General features: G+C 45.4%; 7 protein-coding genes across 7 annotated transcripts; 2 read left to right on the top strand and 5 right to left on the bottom strand.

The window, feature by feature from the left end:
* Positions 1–76: 76 nt before the first annotated feature.
* LY89DRAFT_737445 (uncharacterized protein) lies at positions 77–1,789 on the bottom strand (the record flags this gene model as incomplete). Its single annotated transcript, XM_018220253.1, has 2 exons — positions 77–659; positions 723–1,789. 2 exons carry the CDS (start codon positions 1,787–1,789, stop codon positions 77–79), a joined length of 1,650 nt encoding a protein of 549 aa, XP_018067820.1.
* An 889-nt stretch (positions 1,790–2,678) lies between these two features.
* On the bottom strand, positions 2,679–4,012 carry LY89DRAFT_785158 (Dehydroquinate synthase-like protein; the record flags this gene model as incomplete). The annotated part of the gene is made up of 2 exons (XM_018222861.1): positions 3,609–4,012; positions 2,679–3,557 (listed from the first exon to the last, which is right to left on the bottom strand). Exons 1-2 carry the CDS (start codon positions 3,963–3,965, stop codon positions 2,679–2,681), a joined length of 1,236 nt encoding a protein of 411 aa, XP_018067819.1. The 5' UTR covers positions 3,966–4,012.
* Positions 4,013–5,030: 1,018 nt separating this feature from the next.
* Positions 5,031–6,767, bottom strand: LY89DRAFT_737443 (MFS multidrug transporter; the record flags this gene model as incomplete). Its single annotated transcript, XM_018220252.1, has 4 exons — positions 5,031–5,879; positions 5,932–6,243; positions 6,289–6,355; positions 6,415–6,767. The coding sequence occupies 4 exons, from the start codon at positions 6,765–6,767 to the stop codon at positions 5,031–5,033; spliced, it is 1,581 nt and encodes a 526-aa protein (XP_018067818.1).
* A 741-nt stretch (positions 6,768–7,508) lies between these two features.
* Positions 7,509–8,045, bottom strand: LY89DRAFT_687558 (uncharacterized protein). Its single transcript, XM_018215524.1, has one exon. The coding sequence runs from the start codon at positions 7,997–7,999 to the stop codon at positions 7,670–7,672; it is 330 nt and encodes a 109-aa protein (XP_018067817.1). The 5' UTR covers positions 8,000–8,045; the 3' UTR covers positions 7,509–7,669.
* Positions 8,046–8,388: 343 nt separating this feature from the next.
* LY89DRAFT_158628 (uncharacterized protein) lies at positions 8,389–9,287 on the bottom strand. Its single transcript, XM_018205477.1, has 3 exons — positions 8,978–9,287; positions 8,875–8,921; positions 8,389–8,818 (listed from the first exon to the last, which is right to left on the bottom strand). Exons 1-3 carry the CDS (start codon positions 9,175–9,177, stop codon positions 8,556–8,558), a joined length of 510 nt encoding a protein of 169 aa, XP_018067816.1. The 5' UTR covers positions 9,178–9,287; the 3' UTR covers positions 8,389–8,555.
* Positions 9,288–10,596: 1,309 nt separating this feature from the next.
* LY89DRAFT_687555 (uncharacterized protein) lies at positions 10,597–11,148 on the top strand. The gene has a single exon (XM_018215523.1). It carries the CDS (start codon positions 10,775–10,777, stop codon positions 11,003–11,005), a length of 231 nt encoding a protein of 76 aa, XP_018067815.1. The 5' UTR covers positions 10,597–10,774; the 3' UTR covers positions 11,006–11,148.
* A 978-nt stretch (positions 11,149–12,126) lies between these two features.
* Positions 12,127–12,947, top strand: LY89DRAFT_672672 (uncharacterized protein; the record flags this gene model as incomplete). Its single annotated transcript, XM_018213298.1, has 3 exons — positions 12,127–12,365; positions 12,424–12,688; positions 12,810–12,947. 3 exons carry the CDS (start codon positions 12,127–12,129, stop codon positions 12,945–12,947), a joined length of 642 nt encoding a protein of 213 aa, XP_018067814.1.
* Between the last annotated feature and the right edge of the window lie 1,462 nt (positions 12,948–14,409).

Raw genomic sequence — 14,409 nt, 5'->3', positions numbered from 1 at the left:
AGCCATGAAACCAATTCCACTTCCATGGTAGTTCCAGATCCAGGTACATCTAGGCACTTCAATTCCTTATCAAAGCTCAATTAGACTGCTTTAAAACGCGAAAAGCAGCCCATGTCTGAGCGATACTAACAGACAACGAAAGAAGCGCAAGGAAAATGGTGAGTGCCCCAAAGATGATGACACACCAGAAAGTATAATAGTTGAGCGGATCATGGTTGTCATTCCAGAGTTCACGAAAGCTTTGTGGCTTCCGATGATCCATGTAGTATCTCAGTTGCCTAAGGCGTGTCTCTAGCATTGGAAAAATATCATAGGCAATGTATTCCTTATCTTGGATATGTTGGAGAGTATCGGCGTATTGATTAAACCGGAAGTCATTGTTGTAAGTGTGGCCTTGTTGAACTTGTCGATCTTTCTGCTCCTGGAGTGCCCATGGGTTCTCGAGGAAAAATCGCTCCAATTCCGGGATGGAATGCCAAGAAGGTGTCCATAAAGATTCATAGACAGCTTGTCTCTTTGCTTGTGTTATGCCTCCGGTGGCAAAAAGAATGGCCCAGGACGATTCAAGCTCAAACTCTAAACCAATGAGCTGTTGCTGGGATAGTCTAACATTCGTCCAGCGTGAGTCCAAGAAGGTTCTCGGAAGATTGTCCAACAGACTAGAATCAAAAGTCAGTATCCTCTAAGAACCCTAGGGTATGGCTCAGAGTGTGGTTACTAACAATGACTGATATCCGGAGAAGTCAGATGGCTCCCTCCACGTCCTTAAATTTGGCACGGGAAACCATGAGATATAGATGATCTTGTTCTGATGGTCCAGACGTAGATGGTCTTCAAGTTTTTGAGACCACATGACCCTTAGACCTCCTATTTTCTGCAGCGTTTTGAAGTTCAAGTCATCAGCTCGAAAGTCTGTGCCTGTGGCAGTCTCTAATAACGTCGGCTCCGGATCTACTGCATGTAATATCTGAACTAGAGCAGACAGTTCGATGCCAAGGATCTCCTTGAGAGACCTCTCTGCAAAAATATCCAGCCAATCGGCACGCCATGAATCCTCGATAGTTTGGAAATCCAAGAATTCGTTGCTGGCCACCAAACCCCGTATCACATGCGAGGCATGTTCGATGTATTGCGTCCGATTGGGAGAACTTGGTCTATCAAGGATCCCACTTTGGTAACAGATGTCCAGGACTGTGCCAAGCCTCGGCTTCTCCAGATCTTTCGAAGCGATAGAAGCCACGATGCAGGCTAAAACCCCTGCCGATCTGTTGATATCTTCAGAATCAAGGTCTCTGGCCAGACCTCGTAGCCTGTGGGCTACCACCATTGCACGTTCTTTATTCCATTTCTGGGGCTCTGGATCGATAGAGGCAGGATATGGTTGAAAGAGGAGTTCCACTGTCTCTATTGTCCGGCACTTGGCTTGCGGTAAATTGAGGCTTGGTTGTTCTTTCTTCTCGGTAGAAGTTGCTTCAAACTCCCTTTTCTTCACATTCTTCCAGATCTCTGTGATGATGTTCCTGCGAGAATCTCTAGACTCAGACATGTCTGGGTGGCTTGATGTAACGTGGCCTGCAGGATCGCTACCATCTCTCTCCGGTCTGGCGGTGCTTGAGGCGATCTGGGTCCGAGTACCACTTGTCGCAGTATTGTGAGAGACATCAATACCGTATTCAACATCAGGCTTACGCTCTTTGGTCTCCCGAAGCGCTTGTGCAAAGAGTTCGGCCAGCTGCTGGAGCTTCAAAAGAGGTAAAGTAACAAGTTCTTTAGCTGGAGAGGTAGACATAGGTGAGACAGTGCTGATTTTGCTTTCAGAGGTAAAGGTTTGAGAATGGTCTACTCAATAGTCAGTTCCACGTTCTAGGTTTTTTGAAGATACTGATATTTGCTTCCCTGCGACTGGAAGATGAGCTTTCTGGTTAGCACTTATCTCACTCGCAATCCCATCCACGCGAGGCCGGGTTGCCAAAGATAAAGAACCATCCCCTGTATTTGGAGTCAGTGGCTTCATTATTCTCTCCATTCATGTTGATGAAGTCCGGACTTCCTCTACTTACGCTCTGTTACCACATGTCTTCTTTCGCTGAGGTCTTGGGTCATATTACCGTCGGCTCCCACACGAGGCTGAGCTGCGATTTGAGTATCTTGATGATTCATTCACGAAGCTAGTTCTAAAGTTGAGATTGCGCGCAATGCAGAGAGCGAATAGAGCAGAAAGATCAAAAGTACCTAATCTTAGATGAACTTGGCAGGAGAAGAAGATGGAAGAACTTTGCCCAGCTGAAATTGTAAGCTTTATCTTTACCCCGGGATTTGTGGCGTAGTGTCCAGTGTCGTGGATGGCTGGGTAGGTTTATGTAAGTTGAGCTGAACTGCACACTTTAATTGGGTACTGAACTGGGTCGCCTAGGATTCAGTGACCTAGAGGAGCGTATTACAACATGTATAGAGAAGTCCTCTGCTAGAAGATGAGTGCCAAACTGCTCGGGCAAAAATATTGACACCTCTATTTTCTGTAGTAGCGTATAAATTTATTAATCGTTAATGCGCTCTCAGAGAAATTTCCTCAGTACCTCCAAGTCAAAGTTAGACACAGATGTCGCTTGTAGTTCCGTGAAAATGTTCTATGCGTTGAAACTAAGAAGACAAATATATTGAAACTCCATAGGATAGATTTACGTAACAACCATCTCCAATATCTCCAAAGCCTTCTCTTTGCTATCTATCGGAATCGGATTCGTGCGACAGAAATGATCCTGCAAACTATTCTCCGCCACCTCATCCAACTTCTCTCTCCCGATTCCAACCTCCTTCAAACTCTTTGGCATGCCCAAAGCATTGAAGATAGCTCTCAACACATCTCCTAAATCCGCTTTTTCCATGTCCAGTCCAGCTTCACTTGAAACACGCCTCACAACTTCCTCTGTGGCAAGTACTTTCTTCAACTCTTCCTGTTGCCCTGTATTCACTCTCTTGTTATATTTGCACACAGCAGGAAGCAGTATGCAGCTTGTCTCACCATGTCCCACACCTTGCGGTCCAAGCTGGTGACCAATACCGTGACTTGCTCCTTTCCAGACACCCTCATACAAAGCCGTCATGCTCAAATTGCTGCCGAGCTGACAATTTAACCTGGCCTCCAAGTCTTCAGGATTCTTCTTCGTCTCCAGCAATCCCTTCACCAGCAAACTTAATGCTTCAAGAAGGGCTGTCGAAGAAGAGGGTTTGGCGTTGGTGGAGAGATATCCTTCGACACAATGGTCTATTGAGCGAACTCCGGATGAAAGCCATAGACGCTCGGGTGATGATATTGTCAATTCTGGGTCTAGGATGACGAGGGAAGGAAACATTCTTTCGTGTCCATACATGATCTTCAGGTGGCTCTTCGGATCCGTGACTCCTGCGTATTTCGAGTATTCTCCTCCAGACAGCGAAATTGGAATACATATCAACGGAATTGAGGGGGCGTTCATATCCGGACCACTGGAGGCTAGGTCCTTTCGATTGCCGAGCTTGACAAAATCATCTTCTGTGAAGACATTATTGGCTAGTGCCTATTGATCCTGTTAGTAGGATGTTAAGCAGGAAGAGAGAGATTGACTCACATATATGATTGCCTTCCCTCCGTCGGACAAGCTTCCTCCGCCAAGAGTAATGAGACTGTCTGCGTTCTTGGTTCGCATATCTTCCAAGATGGGAAGGAGGTCATCAAGTGGAGTATGCGCCTTGATGCCAATCCATGTTCCAGCCAACCCATCGCCAAGTGCCTGTTGGAGTTGACTCAAGAAGTTGGTCTTCTTGGACAGTGTATTTGATGCTATGATATAGGGCCTTTGAGAGTGGAATGTCTCTTTGAGATGTTTGGCGCAAGCTTCATAGAATGGAAGTCCATAAGTGAGGCGTGGGTATGGGTTGTCTGTGGCATGAGGAAAGGTCGGACGGAATGTTTCTTGGGCTGTCATCTTGATGTTTTGCGTTTTCGATCTGGGTAAACAAGAATGAGTTTCTGTCTTTTTAGTCGTCTTCGTGTTTTCTTCTCAATGTCTGATATTTTTACACCATGGAAGACATCGAGACCCGTTCTTATATAATTCTTTTGTTCCCTAATGTGAACATAACCATCTATAGTGCTGGTACGGAGTTAGGGGATCTTGCGTTCGGGACAATCGCCAAGGCGTGTTCGCCCAGAATTGGTTGTCCAGCAATGAGGAGCAAGCCGGCGCCACCGAGCCGAAGACGCTCCGACGAGGATTTCCACAATACTTTCATCGATGACACCACAACTTGTTGCCATTACTACTGAACTTACAGCAAAATGGTGTCAATTACATTACTAATAATCCATACTCGGCCTTAAGCATTCAATAGGCAGCTGGTTTGGCGTTTTGCAAGAAGGAACGCGATGCTGTCACGTGACACTCTTGACCATCTGGGCATCCCTGTTGATTCTCACATGGCTTGCATGAGGCTCTCGGGCCAAGCTCGAGGAGATAAAGTTTATGTTGATTTCAAATTTTTACCGTACTAACAAACAGTTCACATTTTTGAGTTCCTCGCATATCACAATGTCAATCAGCTGCGGCCAATGAATTGAACCAGAAACTTAGATAAAATGCTGGAATGACCTAAGATATTCTTACAAGAAAGGGAACATGGTAACTAAGCTAAAGGAAAGCTAAGTCTTTCTTACTAAGAATGTGGTAAGTACGGAAGACCAGAAAAATCTGATCTAGCGCTTAGGTGAGGACCTAGAAAGTGAAAGATAATTTGGATGTCCAGAGGTCTTCTTGTTGGCGAGTGAATGTCCTTGTGTTTATATCTCAGTAACAATCTAATGTCCGGTAGAGTTTCAAGATGAATATATTTTGAAAGGTATCTTAAGTCTACAGAAGCAAAATCTATGAACTAAGCCAAACTTCCTGGCATATGATTTCTAATTCTAGTAACACCCAAAGCTGACGTCTACCAGCTTTGATCAATTTATGAAAATGACTACCCCGATCTGCCAGCAATCTACTTGTTGCCTTTCATTCACAACTAGCCCTCGAACACTTCCCCATAGCTCTAACTCTTTTCCCATAGACGAAAAAGATAAACGGAATCGGGATTAATGCCACGCTTACAAACCCGATCAAACTACTCGCCCAATTGATCCCTAAATTATGAAACATCGCTGGCGCAAACAACGGAAACACACCTGCGAACGTTGACCTCAGTGCCGTGTTCCCCGCCACTGCCGAAGCCGCATACACTTGAAAAGTATCAATCAAGTAATTGAGCGCACATTGGAAAATGGTGATGAAACCAAGGCCGATGAGATATGCTCCAATACAAGGACAGAGCCAGAAAACATGTTTACTGGATGTCTGACCGAAGAGAAAACAGCCTGCCGGAAAGACGATGGCTCCAAACATCATTGGTGGGAGTCTTGCTTCAGGGACGGGACGACCTCTATTTGCCGCTACTCTGGAAATATAGTATTTTGTATTCATTGAGTTTGCTGATGCTCCTGTGATGCAGCCTAGCAAAGTAGCAAGGAATGGGAGAGAGCCGACAAGGTGATTCCATCCTCTCTCCTCTTCGAATTCGATTGGGAAGGCAGCGAAGCAGAGGTACAGGATTCCGTACACGAACGATGCGTATGCAGCCATACAGGCTGTAATTGGTGTAGCGAGGAGTTGAAAGGGACGAACAAAGTATTTGGTGGCAAGTTGTTGGAAAGAGACGTCCCATTCTTCATGTTTGGCATGCAGTGCCCAGTTCCCCTTTTCGTGACGAAGTCGACGGGCTTTGTATACGAGGAGTACAGGAGGGTACGATTCATCGACAAAGATAATCGCGATGATTAGGATAAGCATCATGAGTATTCCGGTTGTCTGAAGGTTTATTAGCTTTGGCCAATTAGCATCAGTGAAAGTGACCACTTACATATTCTACCCACCTCCAGCTCAAATAGCTATCCACAATGGCCCCACCAACAACTGGGGCAGCCAGAGGTCCGCTGGCGACTGCCATTGCATAAGCTGCCATAGCAGGACCTCTTTGTGCCGGTGTCCAAAGATCACCCAAGACTCCACCAGTATTTGTAACAGGAGCTGAAGAGAAGAATCCTCCAAAGAATCGAGTCAGCATCAAAGTTTGCGTGTCTTTTGCTGTTGCACTATCGAATGCGAAAATGGCTCCGATAAAGTATGGATAAAAGACTGCTGTTCTTCGACCAAAGACTTCGCTCAGTGGTGCCTAAATTAATGGGCCTGTACCGAAACTGAAGAGATAGAGTGTTACACCAAGGGTAGCGACAACAGAACCGATATGATATTTTTCTGAAATCTTCTCATTGGCTGAGGAATATCTGTTAAAAGTTAAGAGTCAGCAATTTGTAAAAGAAAATAGAGAACTATGGAAATATACATGCTGCTGCCCCATGTGGCTCCCATGGTTACCAAACCATAAATCAAAGTTGTGTAGGCCTTCTTATAAAACGGCCAATTCATGGGTCTATATGGATCATCCGGTCCATCGAAATCGACAATGACATTTCGAGTGGTGGGTGTGTGCTCTAACGGGTGATAGAAATTCGGCTGTCTTGATTCATGACTTGCAATTCTTGTTGCAAGCGATCGAGGATCGGTGATTCTAGTTCGTTGTCTCGATATTGAGATCTCTGCTGTGGATTCCTCTTCGTCAAGCCCCATTCGATAATCGGGGTAGCCATCGTAAAGGTGTCCTTCGTGAGTTTCTTGCTTCTCGAGGTCAGAGTGCATGTTTGTAGCCATCGATTGGTAAGTTCGGGATTCTCGGTAATGGTAATTCAATAGACAATGAGAGAGTACGAACGTTCGTTGCGTAAATTCAAATGAGCAGGAGATGTCGCATGTAGATATGTGAAGTAACTTATCTTTTGAAGCCATGGAAGTGCGGCATCTTCAACCCTATTGACGATCTGCTAAAGGACTTAACAAGATAGAAACGGCGGCGAAAATGATGCATGCGCTCCGAGGCGCCATGATGGTAAGCCGAATTAGCCATATAGGAATGTCTGTGAAGGCGGCCCGGCTAACAAGGCCAAAATCATCAAAGAGAACGTGGCAACTGGTGCTGATACAAAGAAAAGATCTTACTTATATGGTACTAGTGTTTTGCTGCAGGGCGGGCTTCGGCCGACATGCTCGGAGCGACCCCGCTTAGCTTGCCGATCTAAGCGAGAGAGAAAAGGGGGCGGTGGATGTTCTCTTCCTATGTGTATAATGAAGCACAGCATCTCGAGGAAGAAGGATTGGTTTCCACAATATAACTCGAGCAATTTTCTTTATGTAACACGTGACGCGTCTTGAAAATGGGCATACGTTAAAAGGAAGATGTAGGAGATCTCGCAAAGAGTCGAAAATTATTTTGACTACCGGAAACGTATGATAACTTCAAATTTTGCCGAGCAAGGAGAAAAGGTTCTACCTAGCGCAGCTATTGAATTAAGTTGCCTCTTGTGCCGGAGAATGGTTTGTCATGCTTTCGTCGGACAAACCTTCCTGCTCCCTCTTCACGCGCACCCACTTTTCACTCCGAAGTAATTCTTCACTATTCGTGACTTTCATCTTCCCTCTCTTCTCAACCACATACCCACTCTCTGCAATTTTTACCTTCGAAATTGGAGCATCAACCTCCTCAATCAGCTCCACAAATCAGGCATGGGAAAAGCCGACTTTTCAGGAATTTCATCCTGCATAGCCCAACCATGAATGCCTAAAATAATCAACAGCATCCCAGCACACAGTCCGATATAGGTCCAAACCGTCCAAGTCTCTGGAACGCTCCTCAGTTGGCTGCTAGCATAAGTTCCTTTCACATAGTTCTCTGCTGGAAGTTCGAGTTCGGAAATATTGAGTGAGGTGGGAAGTTGCCACATCATAGCGTTAAACTGGTACAATGGAATTGAAAGAATGTTGCGCAGAAACGTGACCATTGTGTTACCGGTCGTATCATACTGGTAGAGATCCATTATAGAGATCAAGAGTGTTGTTGTGTAGTATTGCGGAAGGACAAGTGTACAGTCGGTAGTCGTCTTATTTGTAGGCTGGAGAACGGCGCCATCGATGGCGACGAAGAGATCTGCGGGAGCAATATCTTGAACTTGCGCAGCGCCGAGAGAGTTATGGGAGAGGATGTTGTATGTAACGCGATCAATGACTGTAGTTGCTGTTCTTCTGTATATAGCCATCATTGTTGTCTAGTTACCTATCCCGTCCTAGTTTGAAAAGCTCTGACATGCACTCGAGAGATCGGCACCATTAGAACATGCTCGATACCCTTTCAACTAATCAGTGAGAAGTTCAAGTAATAAGAGCTCGAGGAATTATACTAGAGACAAGATGACCTGTAATTCCACCATAAGAGGCAATACATAGCTGCAAGACCGCGCCATACATCCCATACTTAGCGCAAGAATTCTCATTAAAATCTAAACCCTTGGGAGCATCCTAGAAATCAATTTGATACGCAGGTGCGTCTTGGACAATATATACCGAAGCACTCCTATTTACATTGGGGGCAAAGGCCTAAGGAAATACTGTTGAAAGACCTCCTGGAAGTAGGTAGGAGACGCAGCTACTACTAGATGCTAGGCAATAAGGGCTTATAGGAGAGACAGGGATGGAAGTCGAGGGGTCGCGAAGAAGGACTTGAATAAGGGCCGGGATACCTGTGTAACTGTTGGAGTAATTTGTTGCTAGCGAAGGGCTGTATGTTCCCATACCCCCGACTATAGATTGGGATGGAACTCCAGGGACTGGGTAGTAGATGACTTTTTGGGTGATTTTACCTAGACTCGTCATCAGGGATGGATTTCTGCACGAGAGATGATAAGGAAATGCATACTCATAATGAACAGCCCAGGTGCCATCAGACACGCAATTGCAAATAATCTGCGAATGAAACATTAATGGTTGCTAAATCGCTTGAAAACGCTGTCAATACCAACCTAGCAAGACTCCAGAGAAGAGCATGATCCCTCTTGGTCCAATTTCGAGGCTTAAACCCGTACCATACTATCTTCACCAAGCCCCATACTCCAGTCGCCGAGCTCAAACTGAAGAATGATTTTTCAGGCACTCCATCTCGAGAAGCCCTGCCCCACTGTATCCTATCCCACATCTTCCCGGCCGCAAGTCCAAGTATCATGTCGCCAACTTTGGATAAGACGCTGAGGACGAAGACACCACGACTAGGGAGAATGGCTAGCGGCGCGTGGCGCCAGGTGGCGCTTGCTCCAGTATATGCAGTAAGTGAGACGATCGCGGATGCTAGGAGCCACCAAATGAAATCTTGGACAACTTTGTAGTTGCTGCGACAGGATGAGGACACTTTGTGATGGCTAAGAGTACTGACTAATTTTGGGAGAGCTAAATCTTGTTATCGTTGACTCGAAGGATCACGAGAAAGGAGCTGCCATTTGCTCTTCGAATGATCTTTCGCGGGGCAAGTCTCTGGACCCACTTTAACATTGTAGTGATCAGAGATTGCCGTTGTCGAAGTCTTGGCATCGATACTATCGGAAGCTTGAGGTTTGTTTCCAGCAACTTTCCCCGGAGTGCTAATAGAGGGATGATTTGTCCGGTGTGCACTGCCTTCATGAATCTTTTCCTTTGCCAGTTTTGTTTGACGTGGATCTGGCAGTTCGCTCCCAGGTATGATGAGATTTGAGTCTTCTTCTGTCTCTTGATCGATGCGCTGCGAGTCCTCTTCACCATTTGACTTCTGGTTATGTGGTGATCCTTCTGGAATGGCTGCGACATGCCTGCTAACTTCGATCTTGGGCGGCCGTTGGTCTTCTCCAGGGTCCATTTTGTGATGGAAAGAGCGACAAATTGGCCGATGGCATATCTTTTCGAAAGTCAATTGGGCATTGCTTGACTCAAGAGCTGATTGTGCCAACCACTATTACGAGTTACAAAGTCATGAATTGTGCGCGTATTTCTACTCCAAAGCTGCGGCCTTACTCTGCCACACTTAATGAATCTCAGAAGATCAATAACAGCTGATTTTCCTCCACCAAATAGACCTCAAATCGCCACAGCAGCTCCTAGTAAGAGATCAGCGTGAGCATGGAAGCCATAAGCGCTATTTTCGTCAACTCAGTGTATGCTAATCACTTTGTCTGGGTAGAAGTGGGCCGATAATAACATCACACGCAAACTCATGCTTCACCAACGTCAAAGATTTGCTTTCTATTGAAAAACATCAATAAGCCACCATAAGCCAAATACGTAAATATTGACGTCCCCATTCAGAAGTCGCGTGACCATAACGTGATCGACCTTTGTGTTGTCGAGCTTCTTCATGGACGGATGACCGAAAGTTGATCGGCATCAAGTAAGAGCTGAGGCCACGACACACGGCCCACTTAAGCGAGACGCGGTACGCGTCCTCTTTTCAGCACCTCCTTTTTAAAAACTTTAATAACTCAACAACTACTTATTCAATTCTTCTGCAATTCAACATGGAAACACCTGTAATACTCAGCTCACCCCTCGAGAAAGATAAGGCAGAATGGCTTACCCCTGCGCGCGCAATTATCCGCAGCTTACAACGACATGGAAAATTTTAGCGCGAGATTGTCCAAGAGACTTAGGTGCCTAGGAGGACTGTACGTCGCATTTTTAAGCAAGAACACAGTCGTAGAGAGCGTAAAAAGAAGCACTCAAAACTTTATTTAATGTCTATAAGAACGATATGCTAATGCATTCGCACTATTTCAAAAGATTAGTCTTCTCGCAAGATGAACTTTTCGAGCCTCAAAACCCTACTACGGCTCGCTCCCTCTATTCGAACTATACGCCGAGAACTAGCCCGCGCAAGCTACCGTCGCTGCATTGCATGCCCTCGACCCTATATATTAAGAGTACAAGCTAAGAAGAGGTTGCGCTTTGCGCGGGATTATAGGTGGTGGGACTATGCAGTTCATAGGGATGATGGCAGGCAAGGAGGGGACTGGAGGAAGGTTGTCTAGTCTGATGAGGCAATATTCGAGACTAGCAAGAATAGTAGGATTTGGGTGACTAGGAGGGTAGATGAGAGGAGGTGCCTTGACTGCATCTAGTTAGTTTATAGGTTAGGAAGGATTATGGTCATGATTTGGGAGGCATTAGGCTAGGACTATAAATTACTATTAGTTTTTATAGAGAAGCTTCCAGAACGCAAGGGTATATACTTTAAAGCATACTTTTAGCAAGTTCTTGAATTTATAATCTTCCCTCTATTTAACACTTTAGAGCCGGAATATATTTTCATGGAAAATAGCTCAAAAGTACATAAAAAGAGTGCCCGGTTACTAAAACTTTAGCATGGAATCCGCGGGTTTAACTAGCCTTTTTCTTTACTTGATTTGAATCCTATTAAAAAAATCTAGCGATAAATAAAAAAAAACTAAAGAAATTGGCTTATATGCCTAAAAGTAAAGAGGATTTGAAAAGGGAGTTGCAAAAGCTATGGGATCGAGTAGATCCACGTGATTTCAGGCCGTACACAGAGCGTTTAACTTGTAAGATTGAAGATATGATTGCTATCCGAGGTTTAGTTACTATTTATTAATTTATATTTAAAATTTTAGAAGATTCCATTAAGAATTGTAGTTATTATAATAAATATAAAACTAGGTGTAATTTTGAGGTTCTCGCTTAAGTGGGCCGTGTGTCGTGGCCTCAGCTCTTACAGTACTTCATTTGATACATTCAACTCGCGGTCCGTTCCGATAGTCCCTCGTCTGATCCTTCCGATCCCACTTCCTCATATACTTTGAGGCTGAAGAGAAGCATTTTGAGTGGCCGTATGGCAGGAGATTCTCGCTTATGCGTTCGGTAGCCAATGATCGCAAGCTCAACGTGCGGTGGCAGTGGGAACACCATGTCTCACATGTGTTGCCACACAACGAGTTTAGTCATGAGAACAATAAAGGGTTCGAATATAGCGAGACTTCTTACGCGACAGTTGTGTGAGCATCATGATAGTTAATGGGGAGACAATTTTACATCTCAAATTCCACAAAGACTCATCTTCAGAGAACTGCATGACATAAGAGCCTAGATAGCCATTGTAGTTTTCAGTAACGACAGAACTCAGGATGATCTCAAAATGCAACCGCTTCATACGTTCACTTTCGCATTGCTCCTTCCAACTCTAATAGTGGGATTGAAGCTCGCGCGACACCTCGACAATCCTCTCTCACCTCGAAGTATCGTCTACCTATGCGGCCCAAACCCGGTTGACTGCGGCGGCGGTTATTGTTGTGATATGTACGAAGTCTGCGCACCCCTTCCAAGCGGGTTATATCAGTGCCTCACACCTGGGCTCACTGTTACCAACGATGATGGGTAAGTTAACTCCATCCCTCTCGAAATGACCGATAGTTCAGCTAAATTGTATCTTTAGAAGCACTATCACAATGACAGCCGAAGATCCTCACTCAGAGAATGTTTGGTGGAGCTCTCTGGCTGCGGAGGAGAGTTCTTGGGGAGAAACTGTTTCTTACGACAGCTACGCTGAGCTAACGACAGCCGGAGAGTCCAGCCCAACCGGTGGGTCGAATTTAACATCGTCTAGTCCAACAGTCACTTCTTTCCCGCCGACTGCAACAAGCACGGCACCTATAATTGTTCCAGCTTCCACAACGTTGAAATCGTCCGGGAGTAGGAAAGTGGGTACAATTGAAGACCTAGGGTTGGTGGCGTTTGAGCTTATGCTTTTTTCCTTTATTATCTCGTGGTTTTGATATTAAGTGGGAGAACCTTGCAAAATATTGCTGAGACATATGAAAGATAGCATCTTGGAGAGCTCGGTCTTTGGCACGACTAACAAATGTATGGCACTGGAATTTTGGAAAGGATGTAGCACAACAGAAAGCGGCGGAAAAAGATTTCGATGTAGAGCAGGAGACGTCGTCACACAGTAGTTAGTGATAATGTAATCCAAAGTTCAGACTCGCTGATATCTTATGCCTATGTTGTGCCAAATGCCTCGAAACAGAAAATGAAAGGCGAGAAACATAAAATAAATCCGTACCCAAAAGCCTTTGTTCATGAACCGAATATGAGAGTACAGCCAAAAGTACAAAGAAGATGGTATCGCTAGACTGGGCCTCATGCCTCTCACTCCACTCCGCGCATCCTCCGATGCGGTCCTAAATACAGCACCAGTCTCGCTCCGACACTGACATATGTAACAAGGTCGTCTGCAAGCATTTGTCCAAACTTCGTCAAAGTCTCATACGAAAAACTTGCGATCGAAAGGTTTCTGCCAAGTCGAACGTCGTCTGTCCTACTAACTCTGGTTTTGAGTCGTATACGTAGTTGGAGGCTGGGTTACCAAAAGTTAGCATCCAAGAACTCTTCTCGTTCGGAGCATAAGGACTAACCTGTTGTGGCATTTGCACTTGAGGAAATTGTGAAGTGAGGCTTTGAGGCGCGTGAGCATACGCCTCTTCGCCATTCTTAATACATCCAAACAGGTTCTTGAAAACTCCAAAGAAGCTTTCTAAACAACCCATCGTTTCATTGGGCTTCCCGGCCTCAGGCTTTTCTTCTGGCTTTTCGTACTTCATCTCGTTTTCGTGCATCTTGGGAAGGGCGTTCGTGGCGAGGCTGAGGCTTGGAGATGTTGGTGAGGAGTTTGAATCTGCAAGAGGTTTATGGTGGTTTTGTGAGATGCCAAGTGATTTAGAACGAAAGCAAAAAGCGCAGAAACAGCGTTGCTATAAACTCCTTCTTAAGCCCAAATGCAAGCTCTCAGGGGAATCACAAACAAAAGAAGGCTGATACACGGGGGCGCCACCAATCTTGGGGGTGGCGGATCATTTGCTCGCGAATTCTGTGGCTGCTCAGCCGCACGCCTATCTGCATGACTTTTAAATTTTATCTTCTCATTCGTGTCGCACACGAAAAAGCCTTCTGTTCACAAGATGCATGCCAGCGGATATTGCTCTGCCATGAGAGGTTCCTATTCTTTTGAAGGATGAGGAGAGTGAACGGAGATGGTGGGGTTAAAAATATCTTCCCGGGAAGGGTGCTAAGCGAGACGGCCCACTTCCCCCTGAGATTCACTCGCTAAGAAGGTATTAACCACAGGAGGTGAAAATCTGTAGATCCTCCAAGCCGGAAGACGGCAGAGGATGAGAGCGGGAAACGGCAATCTTCGATTAAGAGAAAAGCGGTATTTGTTCACAAAAGAATGCTTGAAGAGTATCCTATGCGCGAGCCTCTTGCCATATCACTTTCGAAGAAGATGAACTGCACAGGGGCAGTGATAGCCTCAGAGGCCGTTCATTCACGAGAGGTCGACCAAGAACGCCCGAACGGGAAGCAGGTGTCAAGTGCAACTTCCCACCCGAATACTTGCATGTGGCGTATAACCTCAACTATG

This window comes from Mollisia scopiformis, assembly GCF_001500285.1.
Source record: "Mollisia scopiformis unplaced genomic scaffold LY89scaffold_19, whole genome shotgun sequence".
In the NCBI taxonomy this organism is placed as follows: Eukaryota; Fungi; Ascomycota; class Leotiomycetes; order Helotiales; family Mollisiaceae; genus Mollisia; species Mollisia scopiformis.
Note: the sequence above shows the minus strand (reverse complement) of the source record. Positions and strands in the feature narration are given on the sequence as shown.

Excerpts from the sequence above, each read along its gene's own strand:
- LY89DRAFT_687558 (XM_018215524.1), bottom strand. The coding sequence starts at position 7,999 with ATGGATCTCTACCAGTATGATACGACCGGTAACACAATGGTCACGTTT.
- LY89DRAFT_158628 (XM_018205477.1), bottom strand. The coding sequence starts at position 9,177 with ATGATACTTGGACTTGCGGCCGGGAAGATGTGGGATAGGATACAGTGG. Across the intron at positions 8,922-8,977 it reads CTTCTCTGGAGTCTTGCTAG|ATTATTTGCAATTGCGTGTC; the intron begins GTTGGTATTGAC and ends TTTCATTCGCAG. Across the intron at positions 8,819-8,874 it reads ACCTGGGCTGTTCATTATGA|GTAAAATCACCCAAAAAGTC; the intron begins GTATGCATTTCC and ends TGACGAGTCTAG.
- LY89DRAFT_687555 (XM_018215523.1), top strand. The coding sequence starts at position 10,775 with ATGAACTTTTCGAGCCTCAAAACCCTACTACGGCTCGCTCCCTCTATT.